Source organism: Chiloscyllium plagiosum, unplaced genomic scaffold, assembly GCF_037043375.1.
Source record: "Chiloscyllium plagiosum isolate Xiang-an unplaced genomic scaffold, Cpla_swu_hap1 HiC_scaffold_45, whole genome shotgun sequence".
Lineage (NCBI taxonomy): Eukaryota > Metazoa > Chordata > Chondrichthyes > Orectolobiformes > Hemiscylliidae > Chiloscyllium > Chiloscyllium plagiosum.
The window spans coordinates 7639767-7664507 of NW_028270183.1; the positions used below are offsets into that span (position 1 = coordinate 7639767).

Sequence of the window (24741 nt, forward strand, 5' to 3'; positions counted from 1 at the left end):
CATAAGGATTTCTCCTTCCTTCCGAATTTCCCTACGGGCAACTCTCCACATCTGCCCACAACAGCTGGGGGGCTCGGAGCATCAACTCATAGCATGGGAACAAAATGTAGCTACACAGGCTGATGTGTGTGAAATACTGAGGGGGCAGACTGCAGCTGCAGCAAAATCTCAAACACCAGTTTGAGGCAGGTCCAGCAACAGGCTGGGGATGCTGCAGAGACTACCCTTAATCCAGGGATGGATCCTGGCCCAGGCACCAGCACCTGGTCTCAGTGTCGTCCAATCTCACTGCATTGACCTGAGCATCCAATGTAGACTGGTACCTCAACCAACCCCCTCAAAAGTACACGACCGTGCGATAGCGCCAGAGGAACTATTTTGGACGAGATGTCTAACATCTCCCCGCACAGACAAGACATATAGGATCCCAGGCCTGCAAGGAGAATGGGGTGGGGGGGTGGGTGGGGGGGGGGGAAAGAGGGGTGGAGTTGACACTTAACCCTCAACCAACGTCACCGGTCACTACGTCGTTGCTGGTCTTGGGAGGTCACTTTGCATCAACAGGCTGCTGCTTTTCCTTCAACAGCAACTACCCTTCCAGAAGTAATTAATCAGTGACAGAGCACATCGGGGTGCTAGTCCTCACGTTGAGAAAGGTGCTATATAAATGCAGTTGCCTTCGTTCCAACAGGAAGTCCACCTTCCAGTAAGACCCAGCAAGGCACAGACCCCAGGGCTGGGCTCCAACAGAAACTGCACTATTTCACCCAGAGAGTCCACATCTCCAGGGAAGTGAGGGGTGCTGCTGGAGGTGCTAGAAACTCTGTACTTTCCCCACTGCTGGAAGTTCGACTCGAGAATCTTAAATCACTGAGGGAAGGAGTCAGGCAGAAGGAAAAAATACAATCACTGGGCCTTCCAACTGGGAGGGTAGGGTGACCAGTCCAAACTAAATGATTCCTGATGAAGGGCCTTTCCCCGAAACGTCGATGCTGTCTGACCTGCAGTGCTTTTCCAGCACCACACTGTCGACTCTGATCTCTAGCATCTGCAGCCCTCACTCACTCTGTCCAAATTAAAGCCATGAACAATCTCGGTTCTTCACCTCACTGTCCCAGCATGTAAGTCCGAGGTCATTCCCCACCTAGACCACCACTGCACCCTGCAACATGGCACAAGAATGTGGTTGTAATGGTTTCAAATGTGACTGAGCATCACATTTTGTGAGAGATGCTGAAGTCAGGAGTCTAATCGGGGGTAAAGCTTGTCATTGAAAGCTGCATTCAAACCTGAAAACCTCATATTAACCTGATCAACGAAGCGGACTATACATGTGGTATCCTTCCTCATTGGCCAAGTTGGGCGTTAACAAAGGGACCATCATGCACCTCAGTCAGACACATCAACGCCATCCACATCCCCTGTTTGTTGCTTCTTCTCAATTTAGATTAGATTAGATTCCCTACAGTGCGGAAACAGGCCCTTCGGCCCAACCAGTCCACACCGACCCTCCAAAGAGTAACCCACCCAGATCCATTTCCTCCCTGACGAACGCAGCTAACATTATGGGCAAATTAGAACGGCCAATTCACCTGACCTACACATCTTTGGACTGTGGGTGGAAACCGGAGCACCGGGAGGAAACCCACGTGGACAATGTACAAACGTCACACAGACAGAGTCACCCGAGGCTGGGATCAAACCTGGGACCCAAGCGCTGTGAGGCAGCAGTGCTAACCACAGAGCATCAGGAGTGTTATGGACTAGAGCAGACTGCCTCAAAATATTTTACCATGGTAGCCTAGACCCTAACTTATTCTTATTTTAAAGGAAAATATAAAGTGTCTGTTCCCGATGCGATGCGATGTGATGGTCAAATAACTCAATGTGAAGCACAACACTATTTCTTTAAACAATGCAGTTAAAATACAACCAAAGAAAAAGGAACTTAGATTAACAACTCTATTGGAAAACTTTATAGAATAATAGATGCAGTAACTATTACTTATGAACTGTTTGAATATAGTAACATCCCATAAACATGCCCCTTGGCAAAAAGGCAAATTCAGACATAGATTCTCACATACAGTTCTCCCATCCAGGAGGAAGAAAAACATCAAGAGAAAATTCAGAGAGAGTAGCAGCCAGGAGACATTCACTGAAGCTCCCGATTCTGTTCTGACCCCAACAGCTGCTGATGCTACTCAGGTAATCCTGATCAATGAGAGCTGGCCACACCCTGTCAGGCTGCATGCATAAAACCCAAGGCTTCTCAAGCTGTTTACTCAAGTGGTCTTCAGTAGCTAGCCTGGTGCCTCTCATTCAATCAATTAAAAAATTCAGGACAAAATAACCTCTTAATGCTACAGCATTGTCACAGGAGTAAACAGACTCACACAGCCAAACCCAGAACTGTGGAACATTACAATCACCACCCACTTACACCCAGCAACCATCTTTCCAACAGTCAGTAAAGAACATACCGCATTCCCCTTATCACCTGCAGGACCCTCTCGACCAGGGTGACCCTGAGAACGAAACAAAAATCATTCTTAACTAAATAGTGTCACTTCAAATTAACGCAGTAAATTTAGCAAAGCATATCAAGCGCAGCAGGCCTTTCATAACCCTTTAAACGGCTGTAGTCGGAAACTTCCAACATTATTTTCTGCCTGACCCCACGCTGTAAATTGTTTGATTTAGTCCCGAAATTTCTCGCTCGACTTTTCCGTATTTCAGGAGGTTCCACCCTCTGTAACAACCTTCCAGACCCGTGATTCCAAAAGTTTATTTTTTCACAATTAATAAACTCAGTTACTTAGGGAATATTTAAACATAAGGTGTCTTATAATTCCCCTTTATGGTTTTCCTGGCAAGGGCTGCTCAAAGCATTGCCCAGGGATTAGTCTTTAGTCCCTGGAGACTCCAGGGGCAGTCTTGGAAGGTTGGCCACGCTCCCAGGAGACCTGGCAAGCAGCCCGTTCCCAGGCCTTTGCGTTATGAATCGCTGCTGCCTCATAATCTGGTGAAGAAGCTTCTTCAGCACGCTCTCCTTCACACTGATTTCTGTTCCCACATCAGAAAGGTTGCAGCTAATGCTGCCACATTTAGACACACGGGTCACTTTAATGCATAAAGAGAGTTGGCAGAGAGCAGGCAACATTCACTGGGATGTGCATTTAAGAGCTGAGCTCTACGGTCATCAATCCCGATGGCTACCCCTGTCCTCTAGCCATTGCCCAGTTCTCCTTGGAGAGGGAGCACGACAGTGCCCACTGAACCAGACCCCCCTCAAAATATTTTACCAAGGTAGCCTAGACCTTTTAGGAATATATGGGGCCTGGAGTATATTATCTCCCTTTCCAACAACAGTTTGGTTTAATTCCCCTTAGCCTCTCCCAATTTCTGTTTTGCTTAACATTACAGCACCCCCCACTGCGCGCCCGTCAATTTGGTGATTGGAATGAGTTAAAAAGAGCTGAGTTTTTCTGTAACGTATGTAGGCTTCTGAACAGGGAAAGGAAAGGTGGAAACTGATGTTTGTCTTAAATTGACGATTTACACTAAGACCTTTCTAAATCTCAGCGCTTTTGCTGCCAATTACAACATACGGATACAAATGTGTTGGCCCATTGTTACTGTTGGTGTTCCAATTGCTCTTTGGAGGGACAGAATAAGTTCAACCAGATATACAGAGTGCACTGAAAAGGAGAGAAAGGAGACCTCTCTGATATTCATTAACAAGTCTTTCAAAAAGATAGCAGACCTAGTGAAGTCCCACCGTTCACCAGGCGTGCACATACATCTAATGATTTACAAGGATGTTGCCATGGTTGGAGAGTTTGAGCTACAGGGAGAGGCTGAATAGGCTGGGGCTGTTTTCCCTGAAGCTTCAGAGTTTGAGAGGTGATCTTATAGAGGCTTATAAGATCATGAGGGGCATGGACAGGGTAAATAAATAAGGTCTTTTCCCTGGGGTGAGGGAGTCCAGAACTAGAGGGCATAGGTTTAAGGAGGGTAAAGATTTAAAAGGGACATAAGGGGCAACTTTTTTCATGCAGCGGGTGGTATGTGTATGGAATGAGCTGCCAGAGGAAGTGGCAGAGGCTGGTACAATTACAATATTTAAAAGGCATCTGGATGGGTACATGAATAGGAAGGGTTTGGAGGGATATGGGCTAAATGCTGGTAAATGGGACTTGATTAATTTTGGACATCTTGTCAGCATGGACAAGTTGGTCTGTGTCCATGCTGTACATCCCTCTGACTCTATGAGTCCAAGGCATACTGCATATGCATAGGGTACACTTTAACTCCTGGAAGTTTCAGGTTTTTTCCTATTTCCTTAATTCCCAGTTCCCCCACCCCACCTCACATTACTGATACCATTTCTCAATTCCCCTAGTTATAGTGGAGATGATAACATCACTGGATTAAAAATCCAAGGATCCAGTTTTGTGTTCATGGAGATGGGTTAAAATCACACAGTTAGACTCAGTGCTACAGCCTAGGAAACTGTCTTTAATTGTGGTAAATGCCCATCTGGTTCACTAATGTCCTTGAGGGAAGGGAAATCTGCCATCCTTACCTGGTCTGGCCGACATGTGACTCCAGAGCCACAGCAATGTGGTTGACTGTTAATTGCCCTCTGAATTGGATCTAGCTCTCTAGTCAAGGGTAGTTAGGAGATGACAACAAAAGCTGGCTTTGCCAGTGATGGCCCAAATCACAAAATAAGAAATAAAATTACAACTGTCCCCCACTCAATCCCCTCAGTCCCCAGCGTCCCTCCATCTATCCCCTCATTCCCAGCATTCTCCCTCAATCCCCTCATTTTCTGGGTGTCCCTCCCCCAATTTCCTCAGTTCCCGGTGTCCCTCCCTCAAACTCCACATTTCCTGGTGTTCCCTCCCTCAATTCCTGGTGTCCTTCCCTCAATCTCCTCATTCCCCAGCGTCCCTCTCTCAAACTCATTTCCTGTTCCCCCTCCCTCCATCCCATTTCCTGGTGTCCCTCCCTCAATTCCCTCATTCCCTGGTGTCCCTCCCTCAATTCCCTCATTCCCCAGTGCCCCTCCCTCATTCCCCTCCTTTCCTGGTGTCTCTCCCTTTAATTCCCCAGTAATCCACTGAGGACATAAACAGGTCCAGTTCATTATAAGGAGTACGTGGTGTGGTTCATTTTCACAATTTGGACCCTCGTTTCTGGCGAAACAAAAAGGATTGCGCTGCTCCCTTTATGATGCTGTAATGATTATTTATACCTCCCCTGAGATAAAAAGCACAGACCTCAAAAGCCAAATTCCAACTTTAAGGCTCAAAACCCAGATCAAAAAAAAAATGTATAAAAAGATTCCTTCAAATGTCTGGTCTCCACAAAAACTCTCAAACCCAATTGTCTTTCACAGCTGCAACAGCACCTCTGTTCAGAAATGTGCTCGTCTTGTTAAAACACAGCTGTCGAGCACAATACAGGTGCTAGTGCCTAATGTTTTAACTGTTGCTCAAAAGATTGTCTCCATGTGAGGTTCCTTCACTTCAATCTACAGCAGGTAATAAGCAGGGGAAATGGGACTTGGACATTTATTCCTCAAGGAATAGAGTATAAAAGTAGGGAAGTGTTGTTGTACAGGGCATTAGTAAGAGCACATCAGGAGTAAGAGCACATCAGGAGTAAGAGCACATCAGGAGTAAGAGCACATCAGGAGTAAGAGCACATCAGGAGTACTGTTGAAAGTTCTGGTTCTCTTATTTGAGCGGGGATTGAGTTGCATTGGAGGCAGTTGAGACGAGAGTAATTACAGAGATGATAGACTTGCCTCATGAGGAGATGATGCGGAGAAGCTGGTGTCGGACTGGGGTGGACAAAGTTAAAAATCACACAACACCAGGTTACAGTCCAACAGGTTTATGTGGAAGCAATGGCTTTCGAAGCTCCTTCCAGTGCTTCCAAATAAACCTGTTGGGACTACAACCGGGTGTTGTGTGATTTTTAACGTCATGAGGAGAGCTTGAGCAGAGTTTAGAAGGACGAGAGGGAACCTAATTGATCTGCAGAAGATGCTAAAAGGGGTTTTACAAAGTGGAGGATGTTTCCTTATGTGGGATAATCTAGAATGAGAGGTCAGAGTTTGAGGATACGGGGGAACAGATTTAAATCAGAGATCAGGAAAAATTAGTTCTCTCAAAGGGTCATGAACCTGTGGAATTCACTTCCCCAGGGTGCAGTGGATATGGCAATTATTTCTGCTGGGCCTGAGGGATTTACCTTTATTTGTTTAATCACTCACAGGATGTGGGTATCAACCCCAGCACTTGTTGCCCGTCCCTAACTGCCCTTGAACTGAATGGCTTACTCAGCCATTCGAGAGGCAGTTTGGAGTCAACTGGATTGGTGTGGATCTGGAGTCACACATAGGCCAGACCAGGTAAGGATGGCAGTTTTACTATCAGAGTGTGGTGGATGCTGGGAGACTGAATAAATCTGAGGGAGGAGATAGATATTTAATCAGGAATGGTAATGGGGAGCAGGCAGGAAAGGGCAGTTGAGGCTGAGATGAGATCAGCCATAATAGTATTAAATGGTGGAGCAGGCTCAAAGGGCTGAATGGCCTCCTCCTGCTCCTGGCTCTTATATATTCAATTGGTTACCTTCTCACACGGATTCCAGAAGACCCCCTTGTTAACTCCGACAATGAAGGTATAACGATGGCTGTCCGTGAGACAAGAAGAGGCAGGAAAGATTGTGACCAAGGAGAGACGGTAAGACTCATGAACAATCTGAGTCGACATGAAGCCTGCAATTGGACAACACGTACCAAGAGGCTCCACAGGAGCAGTGACCAGGTCTTGCCGTTATACAGAGTCAAGATAGAGACTGGGCAAACCAAACCACCAGAGACAATTTTAGCAATCAGCACATCTGTATAACCAGAAAGGGCTGGAGAGACTCAAACAGTCTGTGGAGAGAGAAGCATTTTCAGTCCAAAGAGTGTTCTTACTCTGAAGAAAGGTCACACCAAGACACAAAGTGTAAACTCTGTTTCTCTCTGCACAGACGCTACCAGACCTGCTGAGTTTCTCCAGCACCTTCTGGCTTTATTCCAAGGTTTCCAGCACCTGGCAGACGTTGATTTGAAGGGAAGTCTGTAATCTGAAGAGCGAGTCCCCATAACATCAGGCACAGCCAAACAACAGCCTTGATATAGTGGAAAGGTTGGCATGCTCATGGTCAGAGAGTCAAAGCCATGCAATGTACATATCTCACCGGAGGGCCATCTGCTCCAATCAGACCAGGTAGACCTTGCTTGCCTGGAGGTCCCTGCAACATTTGCAAAAACAAAACAAGACGTTATCAGAACGAATCAAACAGTGAGTGCGATGTCAGCTCCTGTATCATACAGAGAGAAAACTCAGCCACCTTCCCTCTCCCCTGTCCATAATATCTCTTAGCACTGAACAAGGCTTGAACGTATGCAGATACTGTGGATCCATGACATATCATTAAGATGAGCAGTGTAGCATTATAACAGATCATGTTGATGTACAGTCCCTAGCAATCCTACCCGCCCTCTGTTCATTCAACTGCAATTGAAATTGTTGCAACACTGGTGTCTGGAAGGGGCAGAGTTAGAGACGAGTAACGTCTATTCCTATCTAAATTATCGGGACGGGTTTAATGGACTGCAAAATGTGCAACTTAGGATGCGGCGAGAAATCTGAATGCAGATCTGAACGCAAATCCTGGGTGTGCACAATAAATCCTAAGTGTGCTGGCAATAGCAAAAAGCAAGATGCCACGAACAGCATTCACCAGATAAATTGAGGGGCACAAAGTTCTGTGGGGCGTAGGTAGAGAGGGATATTTCCTATCATTAGATGGATCAATAAGTAAGGGATGCAGCTTTAAGGTACAAAGCAGGAGGCCTATACAGGGATTTGAGGGAAACTTTTTTTTTTACCCAGAACCCACTGCCTGAAAGGGTGGTGGGGGCAGGAACCCTCAAGAGATGTAATAACTATCCAGGTTATGCTGTTCACACTCTATGACTCTATCATCTGCTCTATTAGCATGAGGTACAAATGTTGGTCAGGAAATGCTCCCATGTGCTTCCTTGTGGAGTACCAGGAGATCTTTTACATTTATCCGAGAAAGCAAACAGGTTTTAAAAACTCAGCCAGAGTATTCGCAATGCTACGAATATTTCTGGTTCAAAAACGTCTAATGCTTTTTTTAGCAATGGGCAAGCCCAGCGGAAACCTCCAAGTGTCTGTCCCACAGCTGCAAGGTCTCATACTTTGACCTTTCTCAATGTCATAGCCTCTCAACGCATGAACAGAAATAGCAGCAGGCCATTCAGCCCCTCTAGCCTGCTCTGCCATTCAGTAAGATCCTGGAAAAACTTCGTTTGGGTTTCAAATCCCATCGACTGTTGGAGTATTGCGTGCAATTCTGGTCTCTTTCCTATCAGAAAGATGTTGTGAAACTTGAAAGGGTTCAGAAAAGATTCACAAGGACATTGCCAGGGTTGGAGGATTTGAGCTATAGGGAGAGGCTGAATAGGCTGGGGCTGTTTTCCCTGGAGCATCAGAGGCTGAGGGGTGACCTTATAAGGTTCACAAAATTATGAGGGGCATGGATAGGATGGGGTCAGGGAGTCCAGAACTAAAGGGCATAGGTTTAGGGTGAGAGGGGAAAGATATAAAAGAGATCTATGGGGCAACGTTTTCACACAGAGGGTGGTACGTGTATGGAATGAGCTGCCAGAGGAAGTGGTGGAGGCTGGTACCGTTGCAAAATTTAAAAGGCATTTGGATGGGTATATGAATAGGAAGGGTTTGGAGGGATATGGGCCAGATGCTGGCGGGTGGGACTAGATTGGGTTGGGATATCTGGTCGGCATGGACGGGTTGGACCGAAGGGTCTGTTTCCATGCTGTACATCTCTATGACTCTATGGTTCTATCTGCAGCAATTTGCTCCTAAAAAAGAATCTATCCATCTTTGTCCTTAAAATATCCAGTGGCCCTACCTCCTGAAACACACCGTTCCAAAATTACACAACTGTCCAAGAGGCGATAATGCCGTCCTGCAGTTGTCCTAAAGGGACAAGCCTCAATTTTGAAAATGAAGTCAATTTGAGAACTTACCTTCTCCCCGGGAAGTCCAATGGGGCCTTGGGGTCCTGGGAAACCCTGCAAGGAGAAAAGACAACTTTCTTTACAAAGAGATGACACATTTTTGATCTCAGAAAGCCTGTTTTGGTGAAGTGGCTCCAAAACCTCCTTAGCAGCCTGAGGAACAGATAAACCTCTGATAATCTGTCCCTGTGTCTGTGTGGGTTTCCTCCCATGGTCCAAAGATGTACAGGTTAGGGTGGATTTGGGAAGCTTAATTGCCCATTGTATCCAGGGATGCATAGGCTAGATGGTCATGATTAGATTAGATTAGATTCCCTACAGTGTGGAAACAGTCCCTTCGGACCAACCAGTCCACACCTACCCACCTAACCCACACTCTGACCAATGCACCTAACACTATGGTGTAATTTAGCATGGCCAATTCACCTGACCTGCACATCTTTGTGACTGTGGGAGGAAACCAGAGCACCCAGAGGAAACCCATGCAGACACAGGGAGAATGTGCAAACTCCACACAGACAGTCACCCGAGGCTGGAATCGAACCTGGGACCCTGGTGCTGTGAGGCAGCAGTGCTAACCACTAAGCCACCATGCCACCCTACGTGATGTGGAGGAGATGGGGTGGACAAAGTTAAAAATCACACAACACCGGGTTTATTTGGAAGCACTAGCAGTCGGAGTGCTGCTCCTTCACAACCACCTGAACAGATATAACCTCTGATTATCTGCCCCTGATAATCTGCCCCATAGTTAACTCAGAACTCCACTTCCTTGTCACTGGTTGGAACGCACTCAGCTGTTTGGGAAGCTTTTTAATTTTAAAAGCGCCACCTTGCATTTGGTGACTCAATCTTTAATGGTGCTGAGGACCTGGAGACTGAGGAAGGGTCACCGGACTGGAAACGTTAGCTCGGATTTCTTTTCACAGATGTTGCACAGACCTGCTGAGCTGTTCCAGCAGCTTCTGTTTTTGTTTCAAGACCTAGAGTCAGCAGCTTGAGGAACATTGGGAACACAGAACCTGAGAAATGCAGCAACAGTGGTGTGATTACCCCTTTCACAAGCCTCTCTCTCTCAATGGATCTGCAATGTAATTTGATAATTAAAGAGGCATGACTCATTATTATAGAATCACCTACCAGCAAGAATTTAAAATTTAACTAGTTTATACTGAGTTTGATGGATGGAAGGGGATGGGCTGCCAAGAGAACAACAGGAGTCTAATTGGATCAGCATATGCTGGAGAAGGCATGTATCGAGTTTATTAAAGATTATGAGATTGCCTAGATCGTGGGACTTGGCAGAAGGACTACAATAGTCATTGCCAGTCCTGCGGATTCTTACTTTCCAATCATACCCCCAATTTTCAGTAACTGGGCACTACCCAGTCTCACCAAAGTGATTTATATAATGCCTTACAACATGTCACAATAAATACTGCCTAACACAGCAGTAGGGCTGGCACAGTGGCTCAGTGGTTAGCACTGCTGCCTCATAACATCAGGGACCCGCGTTCGATTCCACCCTCGGGCGACTGTCTTTGTACGTTCTCCCTGTGTCTGCGTGGGTTTCCTCCCATGGTCCAAAGATGCGCAGGTTAAGGTGGGTTGGCCATGGGAAATTGCCCATAGTGGTCAGGGATGCATAGGCCAGGTGGTCATGATTTGGAGATGCCGGTGTTGGACTGGGGTGTACAAAGTTAAAAATCACATAACACCAGGTTATAGTCCAACAGGTTTATTTGGAAGCACTAGTTTTCGGAGCATTGCTCCTTCATCAGGTGGTTAGACAAACCTGATCACAGCTACCTGATGAAGGAGTAGTGCTTCCAAATAAACCTGTTGGACTATAACCTGGTGTTGTGTGATTTTTAACTTTAGACTAGGTGGATTAGCCATAGTGTCGGTGACATTACAGTGAGCCGGTGGGATGTTGTTCGGAGGGTCAGTGCAGACTCAATGGGCCAAATAGCCTCTACCTGCGATGTTGTAATTCTATAATTGAACTCTGACAACTGGCCCCACTACTTTATTGAAAGAACAGTTGTTAATAAACAAATTTAACAGAACGTTCTCCCTTTCACCCCTTAATTTGATGTAGAACTTCAGAGAGCCAGCAGCATCCAACATGTCATCGAGAATGATACAACAGTAACTGAAGGGCATTTGATTTTCTCTGGTTAAGAGCCACTTCAATATTTTTATGGTACTTCAGTGTTTTCTCACCTGAGCTCCTGGATTGCCTTGCTGTCCTGGAGGTCCAGGTTCACCTTGAGGACCCTGAGGGTGGAAGATAGACAGAAGATAAATCTCTAATTATCCGGGCTTCAGCCCTGAGGTGCTCAGCTTGATTACTCACATGGATGTAAGCAGCTGGGTCTGTTCACTGTACAGAAACTCAGGCATGCAGCGCACTCCCTGATCTTCTCTGTAACTGAGAGACAAAGTGCAGCTTGTGCGATCGCTTTTTCATTCAGGATGCTCTCATGGCCCTGAACTTCTGGTCATTATAATAACTCGGGAGGTGACAGGAAAGGAATTTTGTTTATTGGTGAACACCAGAATGGAACCACTGCTCATGCTTTACCTCGGCCTGGGACAGGCAGCTCTGCAGATTCATCTCTGCATCGACTTTATCTTTTAGTTTTATAAACCTATTTTCGAATCAACCTGCTCAGCAATGTTCTCACACACCACTAAAACAGGTGGGACTTGAATCTGGGCCTCTCAGTCCAGGAGTAGGGACACGACCACTCCACTCCAAGAGGGGCCTCTGGGTCTTCCCCCTCCCTACTTTTCTAGTCATCTGGTTCAGGGATGTTATTACACACTTCTCGAGCAATTGGGCTTTGAACCCAGGCATCCCAGTCCAGGGGTAGTGACATTACCACTTCACAGGAGGGCCCTGTTAAAGGATCCATGGACTAAGCTGGTATCCCTTTGCATTTTGTAATCATCCTGTCATTGATACTATTACACTACCTCTGGAACTGATAGAACCTGAACCCAGGTCTCCTGGCTCAAAGGTAGGGACACTACCACTGCACCACAAGGGGGCTTCGAAAACACCTTTTTTTAACCTATTTTTCCAATCATCCTATTCAGAGATGTTATTACATAATTCCGGAGCAGGTGGGACTTGAAGCGAGGCCTCTCAGTCCAAGGGTAGGGGCACTACCGCCACATCACAAGAGGGCGCTTTGAGGTCTGCTTTATAAAGGGATCAGGTGATGAGTTCAAGCCGGGTAGGCCATTGCTAGTTACCAAGGGAACTCATTCTCATCGAGCTCCACAGGAGATTAATCAGGATTAATTAAGATTCCCCATGGGGTTATAGCAAAGTCACCTGTTGTTCCAACTCTCTGATTGACTCCCACACACTGATCTGTCCGTCCTCAGTTTTTCTGATGTTGCGATGATGCTAGGCATCGCCAAGGTTACATCATGCTCATCACTAGCATTTCGTCTGAAAACAGGTCTACCATTTATTCAATCTCTCCTGTCTACCAACCTCTCCTCACTTGCCTGGTTCTATGGCTCACTGAAACCTGTCACAGCTCTGATTCTTTCCCCAGTTCTGATGAAAGATCATTTACCTGAGATGTCGGATTAGACTTTAAAATGAAGTCGGGTGCAGGTTTGGAAATGTGTGCCCTAGAAATTCCGTAGTGGTTTCTCAACACATTGATATCTCCTCAGAAACGGTCCCCCGAAACAGCTCCTGGCAGACGACAGCCATCTGACAATCAAGGTGACCGATCCCGAAGTGCAAATTTATTTTACGGTGAGGGGGTAATTTTGTTAGAGCTGTAGGGGTCCCATGGTACATCAACGCTGGTGCCAGGGGGGTGTGATAGTTACACAGTGAGAGGTCCTTCACTGACCTATCAGCCAATCAGTGAATGAGTAAAGTGGATTTCATTGCGTTGTCGTAGATTTGTCTTCCTGGAGTCTGAGCCCTCATTGACAGGTGCCCAATGTAGAGTGCTGAGTCAGTCTGAAGCTCTCTACCTTGGCAGAAAATCTGTGCTTTGGAGGTGGGTGTAAGGCACATTGGAGGTGGGGATATGTTGCATTGGAGGGTGTGAGGTGCATTGGAGGTGAGTATATTTGAGGCTCTGTCTGAAGGTTGGGGCACCCCTCTCACGATACCAGTTAATATTACTCCACAAGAGACACCTCCAACAGAGATTATCTGGTCTATCTAACTCTCTGTGATTACTGGGATCTTGCTGTGCGAACACCCATCGCCAAGTCTGCATGTATAACAGCTTGCTGCATCTCACAAGCTCCTCATGCCCTGTGAATGACCTTGAGACTTTGTTGGGACTTGAAAAGCAGTTTGTGGATAGCTTATACCCAAATCCATGGAGAACTGAACGATCTGTTGACACATTTAAGGCTGAGTCAATCGCCCTTCGGAACTGCTGTGCCTTCAGGAATTCATCGTAATTTTTAGTCAACTTAAACCTGCCCTTAAAGCATCTACTGCGCACAAGTATTTCAAAAGTACGGTTATTACCTTGGAGAAGTAAACTTTTACTGCTTCAATGCAACTATGTAACTGGGAGGAAAGGAGAGTGCGAGAGCCTGTTCACTTACCGGAGTTTGTCTTCATGTGCAATGGTACAACCACAATGTAAAATGCATGCTCTTAATAAAAAAGAGCAATCAGTACTGTACTGGAAACACAACAGGAGCTGTCAGTTTAGCCAGACCAAGGACTCAAGGGCGATTAGGGACAGGCAATAAACGCTGACACAGCCAGCAATGCCCACGTCCCAAATTAATATCCTGACTTGGAAATATATCGCCGTCCCTTCAGTGTCGCTGCGTCCAAATCCTGGAATTCCCTCCCTAAGGGCATTGTGGGTGAACCCACAGCAGGTGGGCTGCAGCGGTTCAAGATGTGGAGGTGCCAGTGTGGGGTGGACAAAGTTAGAAATCACACAACACCAGGTTAAAGTCCAACAGGTTTATTTGGAAGCATTAGCTTTGATAGCACTGCTCCTTCGCTATATCTTTTACTACAGATTCTGTGCCCTATGATGCTGCCCCACTCACTACTTGATGAAGGGGAAGCACACTGTGCCTTCCAACTAAACCTGTTGGACTGTAATCTTGTGTTGTGAGATTTTTAACGCAGTTCAAGAAGTCAGCTCACCACCACCTTCTCAAGGCAAACGAGAGGACTGCAGATGCTGGAAACCAGAGTTTATTCCTGATGAAGGGCTTTTGCCCGAAACGTTGATTTTCCAGCTCGGATGCTGCCTGACCTGCTGTGCTTTTCCAGCACCACTCTGATCTAAACACCACCTTCGTAAGGGCAGCTTGGGCGATATATTGTGAACATTTTTTGATTGCCGTCATACATTCCCATTATTTTGCTGTTTTAGTGTCAGTGTGGAGCCCAGGGAAACATTGTCATGTTTTATGGTTAATCTGATCCGCTATCGAGGAAGTTTAAGAATTCCGATACTGATCATGAGAGGATGGTGGTGCAATAACAACTAGCCTCCGCCAGAGAAGCCATTGGGGTCGAGAAGTTAATTGGCAAAGACATCAAGGAGTCTCCAACCGATGGGTTTAAAACGCATTGAGTCTCTTCCCCGTCTCACCAACAGGTCCTTGTAAATCAAACTTGATCTGTACAGACCTGAACCTCTTGTCCTCAATTGAAGCATTAGAAATGATGGATTTGTAAAACGGTGGAGTACGCTGAGCTCTGTGGTTGGCTTGCCTATATCCAGTGGAACTATATTCATTGATCCAATGGGATGGGGCTTGTCACAATTCAGAATCAGCCTCAGGGGTCAGATCAGATGGTCCAATGGGCTCCCTTGTCCCAGAGGAACAGCAATGGGGAAGACCAATGTCTCACTTTGTCCTCTAGTCACACCTGACAACACAGAGGACTCTGAAAGAAGAGTTTTACTGGATGTTAACTCTCTCTCTCTCTGTCTCCCTCTATCCACAGATGCTGCCAGACCTGCTGGACATTCTCTGTGTTTTTTTTTCAGATTTCCAGCATCTGCAGTGTTTTGCCTTTATTCCTGAACGCTTCTGATTGTCCCTGGGAGCAGGCTTTGTCAGAGGAACTGGTTTTGGGTCATCCGTTTGTTCTGTACCTCCAAGGGAAGGGACATGGGGGGGAAAGGTGCTTTCTGGTGAAATGGGCTGAAAATTGGAGAGTGAAGTGGGCAGTCAGTGCTTCCTCTAAGTGTTGATCAGCATGGAGAAGGAGCCAAAGGAGGACAGTACATGGTAACCAGCAAGACGTTTCCTTACCCATGTTTAACCTGAAGCCATGAGACTTCATGGGATCCAGAGTCAATGCTGAAACCTCCCAGAATGGATTGCCATTGGAAGTGGTGGATGCAGGTACAATGACAACATTTAAAAGACATTTGGACAGGTGCATGAATATTAAAGTTTATAGGGATCTGTAAACGTGCAGGCAAGGGGGACTAGCTTACTGCAAGACACTTGGTCTGTTTTTATGCTGTATAACTCTATAACTGCAATTTCTCCACTCTCTGGTTAAACGGGTTTTTCCAGGATTCTCCATTGGTCTTCCAATCCCTCGCCTCCTCATCACCGTAACCTTTCACAAATGTACAATCCTCTGAGGTTTCAGCTCACAACTCATTCTGGCCTCTTGTATAATCCTGAGTCTCATTATCCTTGCCAACAGTTGCCATGCTTTCAGCTGCCTGGATCCAGGAAATCTCTCCCCAGATTAGCAAACCCCTGGACCAAACCTCTGGTTAGCTTTCCTGATGGTTGATGACATGACTCAATGCCGAGTTCAGCTTGAAATTATGCTATGAAGTACCTTGCAATGTCTCTCAGTATTAATTGGTGCTATGTGAATGCAATGAATGTTGTTATACTTATGAGTGAGTATCAAATATCAATGAATCTCATATTGATCTTCACTGTGCAGGGATCACTTTTCTCCACCTCGCCCATATTGAACTCTTTTTAAAGATATCAAAGTCAAGTCACTTTCAGCTTGCTTGAAATTAGAGGCAACTTGTGATTGTTGTTTTATTGGCATTGTGGTGCAGGGGCTTCTCACCATCCAGGCCAAAGCAGCCCGCTTGATTGGCACCACATCCACAAGCATCCACTCCCTCCAACACCGACGCTCAGTAGCAGCGGTGTGCACTATCTACAAGATGCACTGCAGAAATTCACCAAAGATCCTCAGACAGCTCCTTCCAAACCCCACAATCACTTCCATCTGGAAGGACAAGGGCAGCAGCCACCACCACCTTCAAGTTCCCCATCAAGTCACTCACCACCCTGTCTTGGAAATATATCGCTATTCCTTCAGTTTCACTGGGTCAAAATCCTGGAAATGCCCACTTCAGGGCATTTGTGGGTCAACCACAGCACATGGACTGCAGCGGTTCAAGAAGGCAGCTCACCCCCACCTTCTCAAGAGGCAAATTGGGGCAGACAATAAATGTTGACCCAACCAGCAATGTCAACATGAATGACTTAATTTTTAAAAATTGTTCCTAATCCTGGAAACAAAAGTCAATGTGGACAAAATGTAAATCCAAGTCACATTTAAAATGACTCCTTACCAAGTTTCCTTTCTGACCTGGATGACCATCAGCACCTGTTATTCCCTGAAACAACAGAAAAAGAAATTCATGCATCTCCATCTCTTACTCTCCAAAGATGAACAAGGTGTTTGCATTGTTTGGTGCAGGCAGATTACTCACAAATCTACTATTCAACGATGATTAGAGGAAGAACAAACCTTTGCATGATTTTACAGATTATTTGTTCCCAACAGTGTGCTGGTTACAGGTACTTTTTTGAAAGGCTTAACCATTGGGATTGAGTTGCACCATTGGCCAATATCCTGTGAGTTGTTGCCTAACTGTCAGAGTCTGCTGAGGTCAGATCCACAACATCAATTTTTATTTCCAAACATTATTAACCGTCGCAGCATTCAACAGGGACCTTTACTCGCCCCTTGGCTACAGGCCCAATTCTGATGGGCCCACTGCTTTTCATCATTTATATAGGAGATGTGAACATAGGAGGTATAGTTAGTAAGTTTGCAGATGACGCCAAAATTGGTGGTGTAGTGGACAGTGAAGAAGGTTACCTCACATGATCAGATGGGCCAATGGGCTGAGGAGTGGCAGATAGAGTTTAATTTAGGTAAATGTGAGGTGCTGCATTTTGGAAAAGCAAATCAGAGCAGGACTTATACACTTAATGATAAGGTCCTGGAGAGTGTTGCTGAATAAAGAGACTTTGGAGTGCAGGTTCATAGTTCCTTGAAAGTGAAGTCAGAGGTAGATAGGATAGTGAAGAAGGTGTTTGGTATGCTTTCCTTTATTGGTGAATGCATGGAATGGAGGAGCTGGGAGGTCATGTTGCAGCTGTACAGGACATTGGTTCGGCCACTTTTGGAATACTGCGTGCAATTCGGGTCTCCTTCCTATTGGAAAGATGTTGTGAAACTTGAAAGGGTTGAGAAAAGATTCACAAGGCTGTTGCCAGGGTTGGAGGATTTGAGCTGTAGGGAGAGGCTGAATAGGCTGGGGCTGTTTTCCCTGGAGTGTCGGAGGCTGAGGGGGTGACCTGATAGAGGTTTATAAAATCAGGAGGGGCATGGATAGGATAAATAGACAAAGTCTTTTCCCTGCAGTGGGGGAGTCCAGAACTAGGGGGCATAGGTTTAGGGTGAGAGGGGAAAGGTATAAAAGGGATCTAAGGAGCAACTTTTTCACGCAGAGGATGGTACGTGTATGGAATGAGCTGCCAGAGGAAGTGGTGGAGGCTGGTACAATTACAACTTTAAAAGACATCTGGATGGGCATATGGATAGGAAGGGTTTAGAGGGATATGGGCCAAGTGCTGGCAAATGGGACTAGATAGGGTTGGGATATCTGGTCGGCATGGACGGGTTAGACCAAAAGGTGTGTTTCCGTGCTGTACATCTCTATGACTCTATATGATGCTGCATCACTCCCTCTGGTGCTTCCAATCTTGTAGCCCACCACAGTGATCCTAGTTTGAGGCTCAAACATTGCCGTGGCCCCTCAGTGAGAGAGAGAGTTGGGGAAAGAGAGCTGTCAGGGTGGGGACTGGGGACTGCAGGGAGAGAGAAACATGGGAGAGTGGGTTTTAGGATGTACAGGAGGAGAGAAGGAGAAACAGGGAGAGTAGAGTCTGGGGTGTAAAGGGGAAGAGAGTTATCATAGAATCCCTGCAGTGCAGAAGCAGACCATCTGGCCCATTGAGTCTAAACCAACCCTCTGAACTGTATGCCACTCAAGGCATCACAAGTGTACATCTGAATACTTACGTCTTCAATGTGATGAGGGTTTCTGCCTCTCCCTCATTACAAGCAGTGAGTTCCTGATTCCCGCCACCCTCTGGGTGAAAACGTCTTCCCCTCATATCTCCTCTAAACCATTTCCCTTTATCTTCAATCTATGCCCCCGGTCATTGATCCCTCCATCAAGAGGAAGTTTTCCTTCCTGTCTACCGTATAAATGCCCCTCAGAGCTTTGTACATTTCAATCACATGCTCCCTCTATCTCATCTGCTTTAAGGAAACATCCTCAATCAGTGTGGAGGAACAGCAGGATCTTGGGGCCCATGTCCATAGATCCCTCAAAACTGACACCCAAGTTGATAGGGTTATTAAGAAGGCATACGGTTTGTTGGCTTTCATTAGCTGGGGGATTGATTTTAAGAGCCTTGAGGTGAGGCTGCAGTTCTATAGAGTCCTGGTAGACCACAGTTGCTATATTGTGTTCAGTTCCTGATGAAGGGCTTATGCCTGGAATGTTGATTCTCCTGCTCCTCGGATGCTGCCTGACCGGCTGTGCTTTTCCAGCACCACACTCTCAATTCAGTTCTGGTCGTCTCATAACAGGAAGGATGTGGAAGCTTTAGAGAGGGTGCAGAGGAGATTTACCAGAATGCTGCCTGGACCGGAGGTCATGTCTTAGGTTGAGGGAGCTAGGGCTTTTCTCATTGGAGTGAAGTGGGATGAGAGGTGACTTGCTCGAGTACAAAGTGGTGACATGCATAGAGAGAGTGAATAGTCAGAGGGTTTTTCTCAGGGCAGAAATGGCTATCGTGAAGGGTATAAGTTTAAGGTGACTGGAGGAAGGTTTTGGGGAGATGTCAGAAGTAGGTTCTTTACACAGAGAGTGGCGGGTATGTGGAATGCACTTCCAGCAATGGCAGTAGAGCCAGATACATCAGGGACATTTGGACAGGCACATGGATGAGGGTATGTAGGTTAGACTGATCTTAGAGTGGGATAAAAGGTCAGCACAACATCAAGGGCCGAAGGGCCTGTACCGTGCTGTACTGTTCTCTGTTCTATGGGATATGGTGACGTCATGGTAACTTCACTGGAGCAGTCATCCAGAAGCCCAGACAACACTCCAGGCTCTGGGGTTCAAATCCCAATGTGGGCAAGCAATGGACCCAGAATACTTTTGGTTAACAGTCATCAGAACAACTATCAATTCATGGTGAAAACTGATCTGGTTCACTAACGTCTTTCCAGGAGGGAAAACTGTGCTTCTTACCCTGCATGTGTCTCCAGTTCCACAGCAATGCCCTAACTGCCCTCTAAGTGGCTTGCTAAACTATTTCAACCTAACTTCATAATTCCAGATTCATGAAATGGATTTAAATACCACCAGCAGATGTAATGGAAATTGAAAATATACTTCCAAAGTATCAAAAACAGAAAGTGCTGGAGCAACTCAACAGGTCTGGCAGTATCAATGGAGAGAGGAATAGAATGACACATTTTAATTCCCGTATGAATGTTCCTCAGGCCTGCTCCAGCTTCTCCAGCACTTCCTGGTTTTATTTCAAACTGAAATTTCCACAAAGCATTAGCTTAGGCCTATGGACTACTGAACCAGTGAGGTGAACACAACACCACCATTTCCCATCGTGTCAAATGAGACTAATGGTTTTTGTGAGGAAATGTGATGAGCTCTTTATTTTGCATCATTATTTAATTTATATAAAGTTACATTTACTTAAGTGAATTCGATCGGAATAATTGATGGGGAGCCAATGGCCGAGATGATAGAAAGATCCAGTTCAAGTTATTGTAAGGATGGAAGCATGTAATTGTAGTTCAGAGAAGGTTAACTGGATTAGTTCCAGAGATGAGGGGCTTGTCTTACAGAGAGAAACTGAGTAGTTTAGGCCTGTTCTCGCTGGAGTTCAAGAGAATGAAAGGAGATTTAATTGAGGTACGCAAGATGCTAAAGGGGATTGACAAAGTTAACATGGAGCAGATGTTTCCCCTTGGAGAGGGTAATCTGGAATGAGTGGTCATGGTTTTAGGATAAGGGGTGGCAGATTTAAAACAGAGACGAGGAGAAATTATTTCTCTCAAAGGGAGATTGAGTCACTCCCCCAGGGTGCGTTGGATGCTGGGGCAGGGAGTAAATTTAAGGAGGGGATCGACAGATTTTTAATAACTAAAGGGTTGAAGGGCTACGGGGAGTGGGCAGGGAAAGTGTAGGCCGAGATGGGATCAGCCATGATGGTATTACGTGAGTGGGGCTGCAGGCTCAGGGGGCTGAATGGCCTACTCCTGCTCTTTGTTATTAGCTTCTTAAACAACATCCCCTTGATTTCAGCTATTACAATAACACGAGATTGTGGAGTGTGGGAGTTACATCTGATGAGGGATCTGCTGACATCGACACTGCACAACACTGGACATCTGGAAATGGTGTCAATCAGATTTAGGAAAGGGGAAGGATTTACTTTGATGAGCTGGTTGGGTTTTTACCAAATGGCTGCTCAAAAGGCCATGCGGTTGAACAGCTGAAGGAGAGTGTAGAAACTTCTCATGGCATCAACTAATTATTAGTGGGTGAAGTATAACAATTGAGCTGCCATTAGCTTTGGCTCAGGAACTGGAGTCCACAGTTACAGAGATTTCTTTGTGAGTACAGTACAGTTGACTTTGCAATTGATTCTAAACACGGTCCAAGCATGGACTCTCTCTCACGAGCCATAAAGTTCACAGTGCAGACTTAATTGCAATGTACTTGACCCCAAGGATATAATGGTTACCCGATTATCCAATTTGTAATACTCTGAGAGAAAATGGCAGAGATTTCAAACTTTTTATGTGGAAATAAAGATATCTGTTACGCACTTTAATAAAGATAGGATTGCTGAGTGAAGGCAATGTGCCAGAAAAGCTTATGAAGCAGGACTTCAATTTGTTAGATAATAAAGTTCAACTTCAAAGGTTCACTAGTTCGGAGTTTTGTTTGGTTCAGTGATAATATTTTTATTTCATTCATGGGATGTGGGTGCCACAGGCCAGGCCAGTATTTATTACTCATCCCTAATTGCCCAGAGGGCAGTTCAGTGTCAACCATATAGGGATGCCGGTGGGCAAAGGTTTAATATCGGGGCAGGAGGTTTCGAGGGGAATGTGAGGAAACACTCTTTCACTCAGAAGGCGTAGGGGATATACAACTCACTGCCTGCAAGGGTGGGAGAGGCAGAAACCCCTCATAATATTTACCAAGTGTTTAAATGTGCACTTGCAATATCGAGACTAAGTCGTGGAAAATGGGATGAGAATAGTTAGGTTTTGACTGCTGCAGACTCGATGGGCCAAAAGGTCTTTTTTTTCTGCGTTAGAGGCCTCTATGACTCTTTGATCTATTGCTATGGGTCTGGAGTCACATGTCAACCAGACCAGGTAAGGATGGCAGATCCTCTTCCCGAAAGAGGTATGAGTGAACCAAAATGGGGACTTCCTGACAATGGGCATGGCCATCATTAGGGCTCTTAATCCCAGATTTGTCACTGAATTGAAATTCCACCACCTGCCGCAACCCGGATCTGAAGCTGGGGTCCCCGAGAACGTGACCTGGAGTCTGGTGTTAACAATAAATGGTCAAGTTCAGCTTCGCAGATTGGTAACCATCACCTGAACTATCGCTGGATGCACCGTGCTGCGTCCAAAGTGGGACGCAGAAGACAGAAACAGTTCCAATCTTGTCAAAAACCAGTTCTGCGGCCATCTGGAGTTGCGGACCAGTGCTGGTCACCTCCAGATTGTGCCTCTCATCCCGTATCGACTTTAAGTAAACATTGGCACTTCCTGGGGCAACCAGAGGTCCCCATCGTCAAGACAGCTAGTGTCCACATCTTTGGAACGCAGGATTCTGCTGTGGCCAATCGGGTTGAAAGGTATACTGGCCCCAAGGGAGAGTATTTCTCATGAGTCAAGTGGGGACAGGGATATGCCCTGCATCAGTGCCCAGAGTTGAATTATCATTTAGATACGGGGTGGGATAAATGATAAACGTCAGACTGGTGCAGTCGGAAGGAGCTCTTTTGAGGCTGGGACTTGGGACCGCAGTTGGGCACTTTACAGTCAATTCGAACAGTATGGTGGCTCAGTGGTTAGCACTGTTGCCTCACAGCACTAGGGACCCAGTTTGATTCCAGCCTTAGGCGACTGTCTGTGGGGAGTTTGCACATTCTCCCTGTGTCTGCGTGGGTTTCCTTCAGGTGATCCGGTTTCCTCCCACAGTCCAAAGATGTGCAGGTTAGGTGAATTGGCCATGCTAAAATGCCTGCAGTGTTAGGTAAAGGGGTAAATATAGGGAAATGGGTCTGGATGGGTTGCTCTTTGGAGGGTTGGTGTGGACTTGTAGGGCCGAAGGGTCTGTTTCCACACTGTAAGTAATCTAATCTAATCTCTAAATTGCCCCAGAGTGTTCAGGGATGTGCAGGTTAGGGACATTAGGAGTAATAAGGTAGGGGAATTGGTCTGGGTGGGACTCTCTTTGGTAGGTCAGTGTGGGAGTTTTGGGCCAAATGGCCTGTTTCCATGCTGTGAGGATTCTATGAAGAGGGGCAAATGAGAGATAAAGTCACGTTGCACAGGGGGCAGGGTGATAAATAGGCCTGATAGTAAGAAAAATTGCAGAATGGTTGAACACTTTAAATAATTCACTGGGAAAGTGGGGCATTTCCTGAAGTCATGCTTGACAAGGTCAGCTGGTTATCAGTCGATGCAAAACTGTGCAGACTAGAGGCATAACACTGTGTTAGATTACAGATCGATACTAATAAATATGTTACGGGGTTGTCTCAGACCAGACTGTTAAATAAAAGAACCCACTAATTAATCATTCCTGGATATACGTGCACACTGTCTTCAAAACAAAATAAAACCTTTCATTCGAAAATGGGTCTTTCACATGAACAGATTTTTAGTGTATAACCAACTCCTGCTGAGATTCATTGGTTAAAATTGAAGGAAATGCATCAATAGTCAGGGTTACAGCATTAACTACGATCCCAGAGCAGCATGATGGGACTGGGTGGGAGGGGTGAGTGGGATTTAGGATGAACTGACGTTCCTAGAGGATGGAAAGCTAGCCAGTGGAATATCAGCACTGTCGATCCGAGAGACCAAAAGGCTGGGATTTCAGCCAGTACCCCTGGTGCTGTGTCAGAGAGGCAGAGATGAGCAACGTTAGGTGGGTGGAAGGGGGCAGTAATGTTGATGGAGAGGATTATTTGTTGTTGTTTCAATAAAATGTCACTAGCAAGGTCAACATTTAGTGCCCATCCCCAGTTGCCCCCAGTGTGTCCTTTCAGCGGGCACTGAAGAGTCCTTGGGTCTGGAGTCACATACAAAGGGAAGGAGGGGCAAACATAAGGGGAATAGCAAAGGTCCTTTCCCGAAGGTGGGCACGTTCAAAATGAGGAGGCATATTTTTAAAGTGGGAGGAGAAAGACTTAAAAAAGACACGAGGGGCAACCTTTTTATACAGAGAATGGAATGAAAGTCCAGAGAAAATGGTGGATGTGGGGACAGTTACAACATTTAAAAGATATTTGGATAAGTACATGAACAGGAAAGGATTGGAGGGATATGGGCCAGGAGCAGGCAGGCTGGACTAGTTTAGTTTGGGGACATGGTCAGCAGGGACTGGTTAGACTGAAGGGTCTGTTTCCGTTCTCTAAGACTTCATGACAGATTTCCTTTCCTGATGAACATGAGAATCAGATGGAGTTTTACAACCATCTGGTAGCATTATGATCATCATTACGGAGAAGATTACAGATTTATTAATCAGGTTTAAATTGCAACCTGTGCCCTGGAGTTGAGCCTGCGGGCCTGCGCTCCTGGATTCATAATCCAGAATCAACACCACCACATTACTATTTCCCATTCTTCCGGAAACTTAAGTGAAGTTCAGATTGGATACTGAGACTCCTGGGTCGAGCTGTCCATCCTCAGTTACCCTGTCTGTAATGTGCAGTCAGAGCTTTGCCAAAACTGACTAAAGTTCGGGCTCCTTTACCCGGGCAGTATGAATGATCCAGTTCGGTAGGTCAATGTGAGATACTGGGACTCCACAGAATGTGAATGGCGGGGAAGGGGATCAGTTTGTGGATGAGGAACGGTGTAGTTATGGCGGCCGTGGGGAGAAGAGACTTATATCACTTGACCCAACTGATGGGATGCATTGTCGCAGCAAAAAAGCAGGAGATAAATCAACCCGGCAGAATTCCCCAAAACAGGAAGAAGGGAGCGC

The 24741-nt window shown here is 46.0% G+C and overlaps 1 protein-coding gene across 1 annotated transcript in view; it reads right to left on the reverse strand.

Moving 5' to 3' along the window:
- Positions 1-24741, reverse strand: part of LOC122552376 (uncharacterized) — a 372305-nt gene that overhangs the window by 179998 nt on the left and 167566 nt on the right. Inside the window, exons 22-26 of the mRNA XM_087983386.1 lie at positions 16735-16779; positions 11366-11419; positions 9149-9193; positions 7267-7320; positions 2484-2528 (exon numbers count right to left, since the gene is read on the reverse strand). Coding sequence (XP_087839512.1) covers positions 2484-2528; positions 7267-7320; positions 9149-9193; positions 11366-11419; positions 16735-16779 — 243 coding nt within the window. The remainder of the gene's footprint in view (positions 1-2483; positions 2529-7266; positions 7321-9148; positions 9194-11365; positions 11420-16734; positions 16780-24741) is intronic.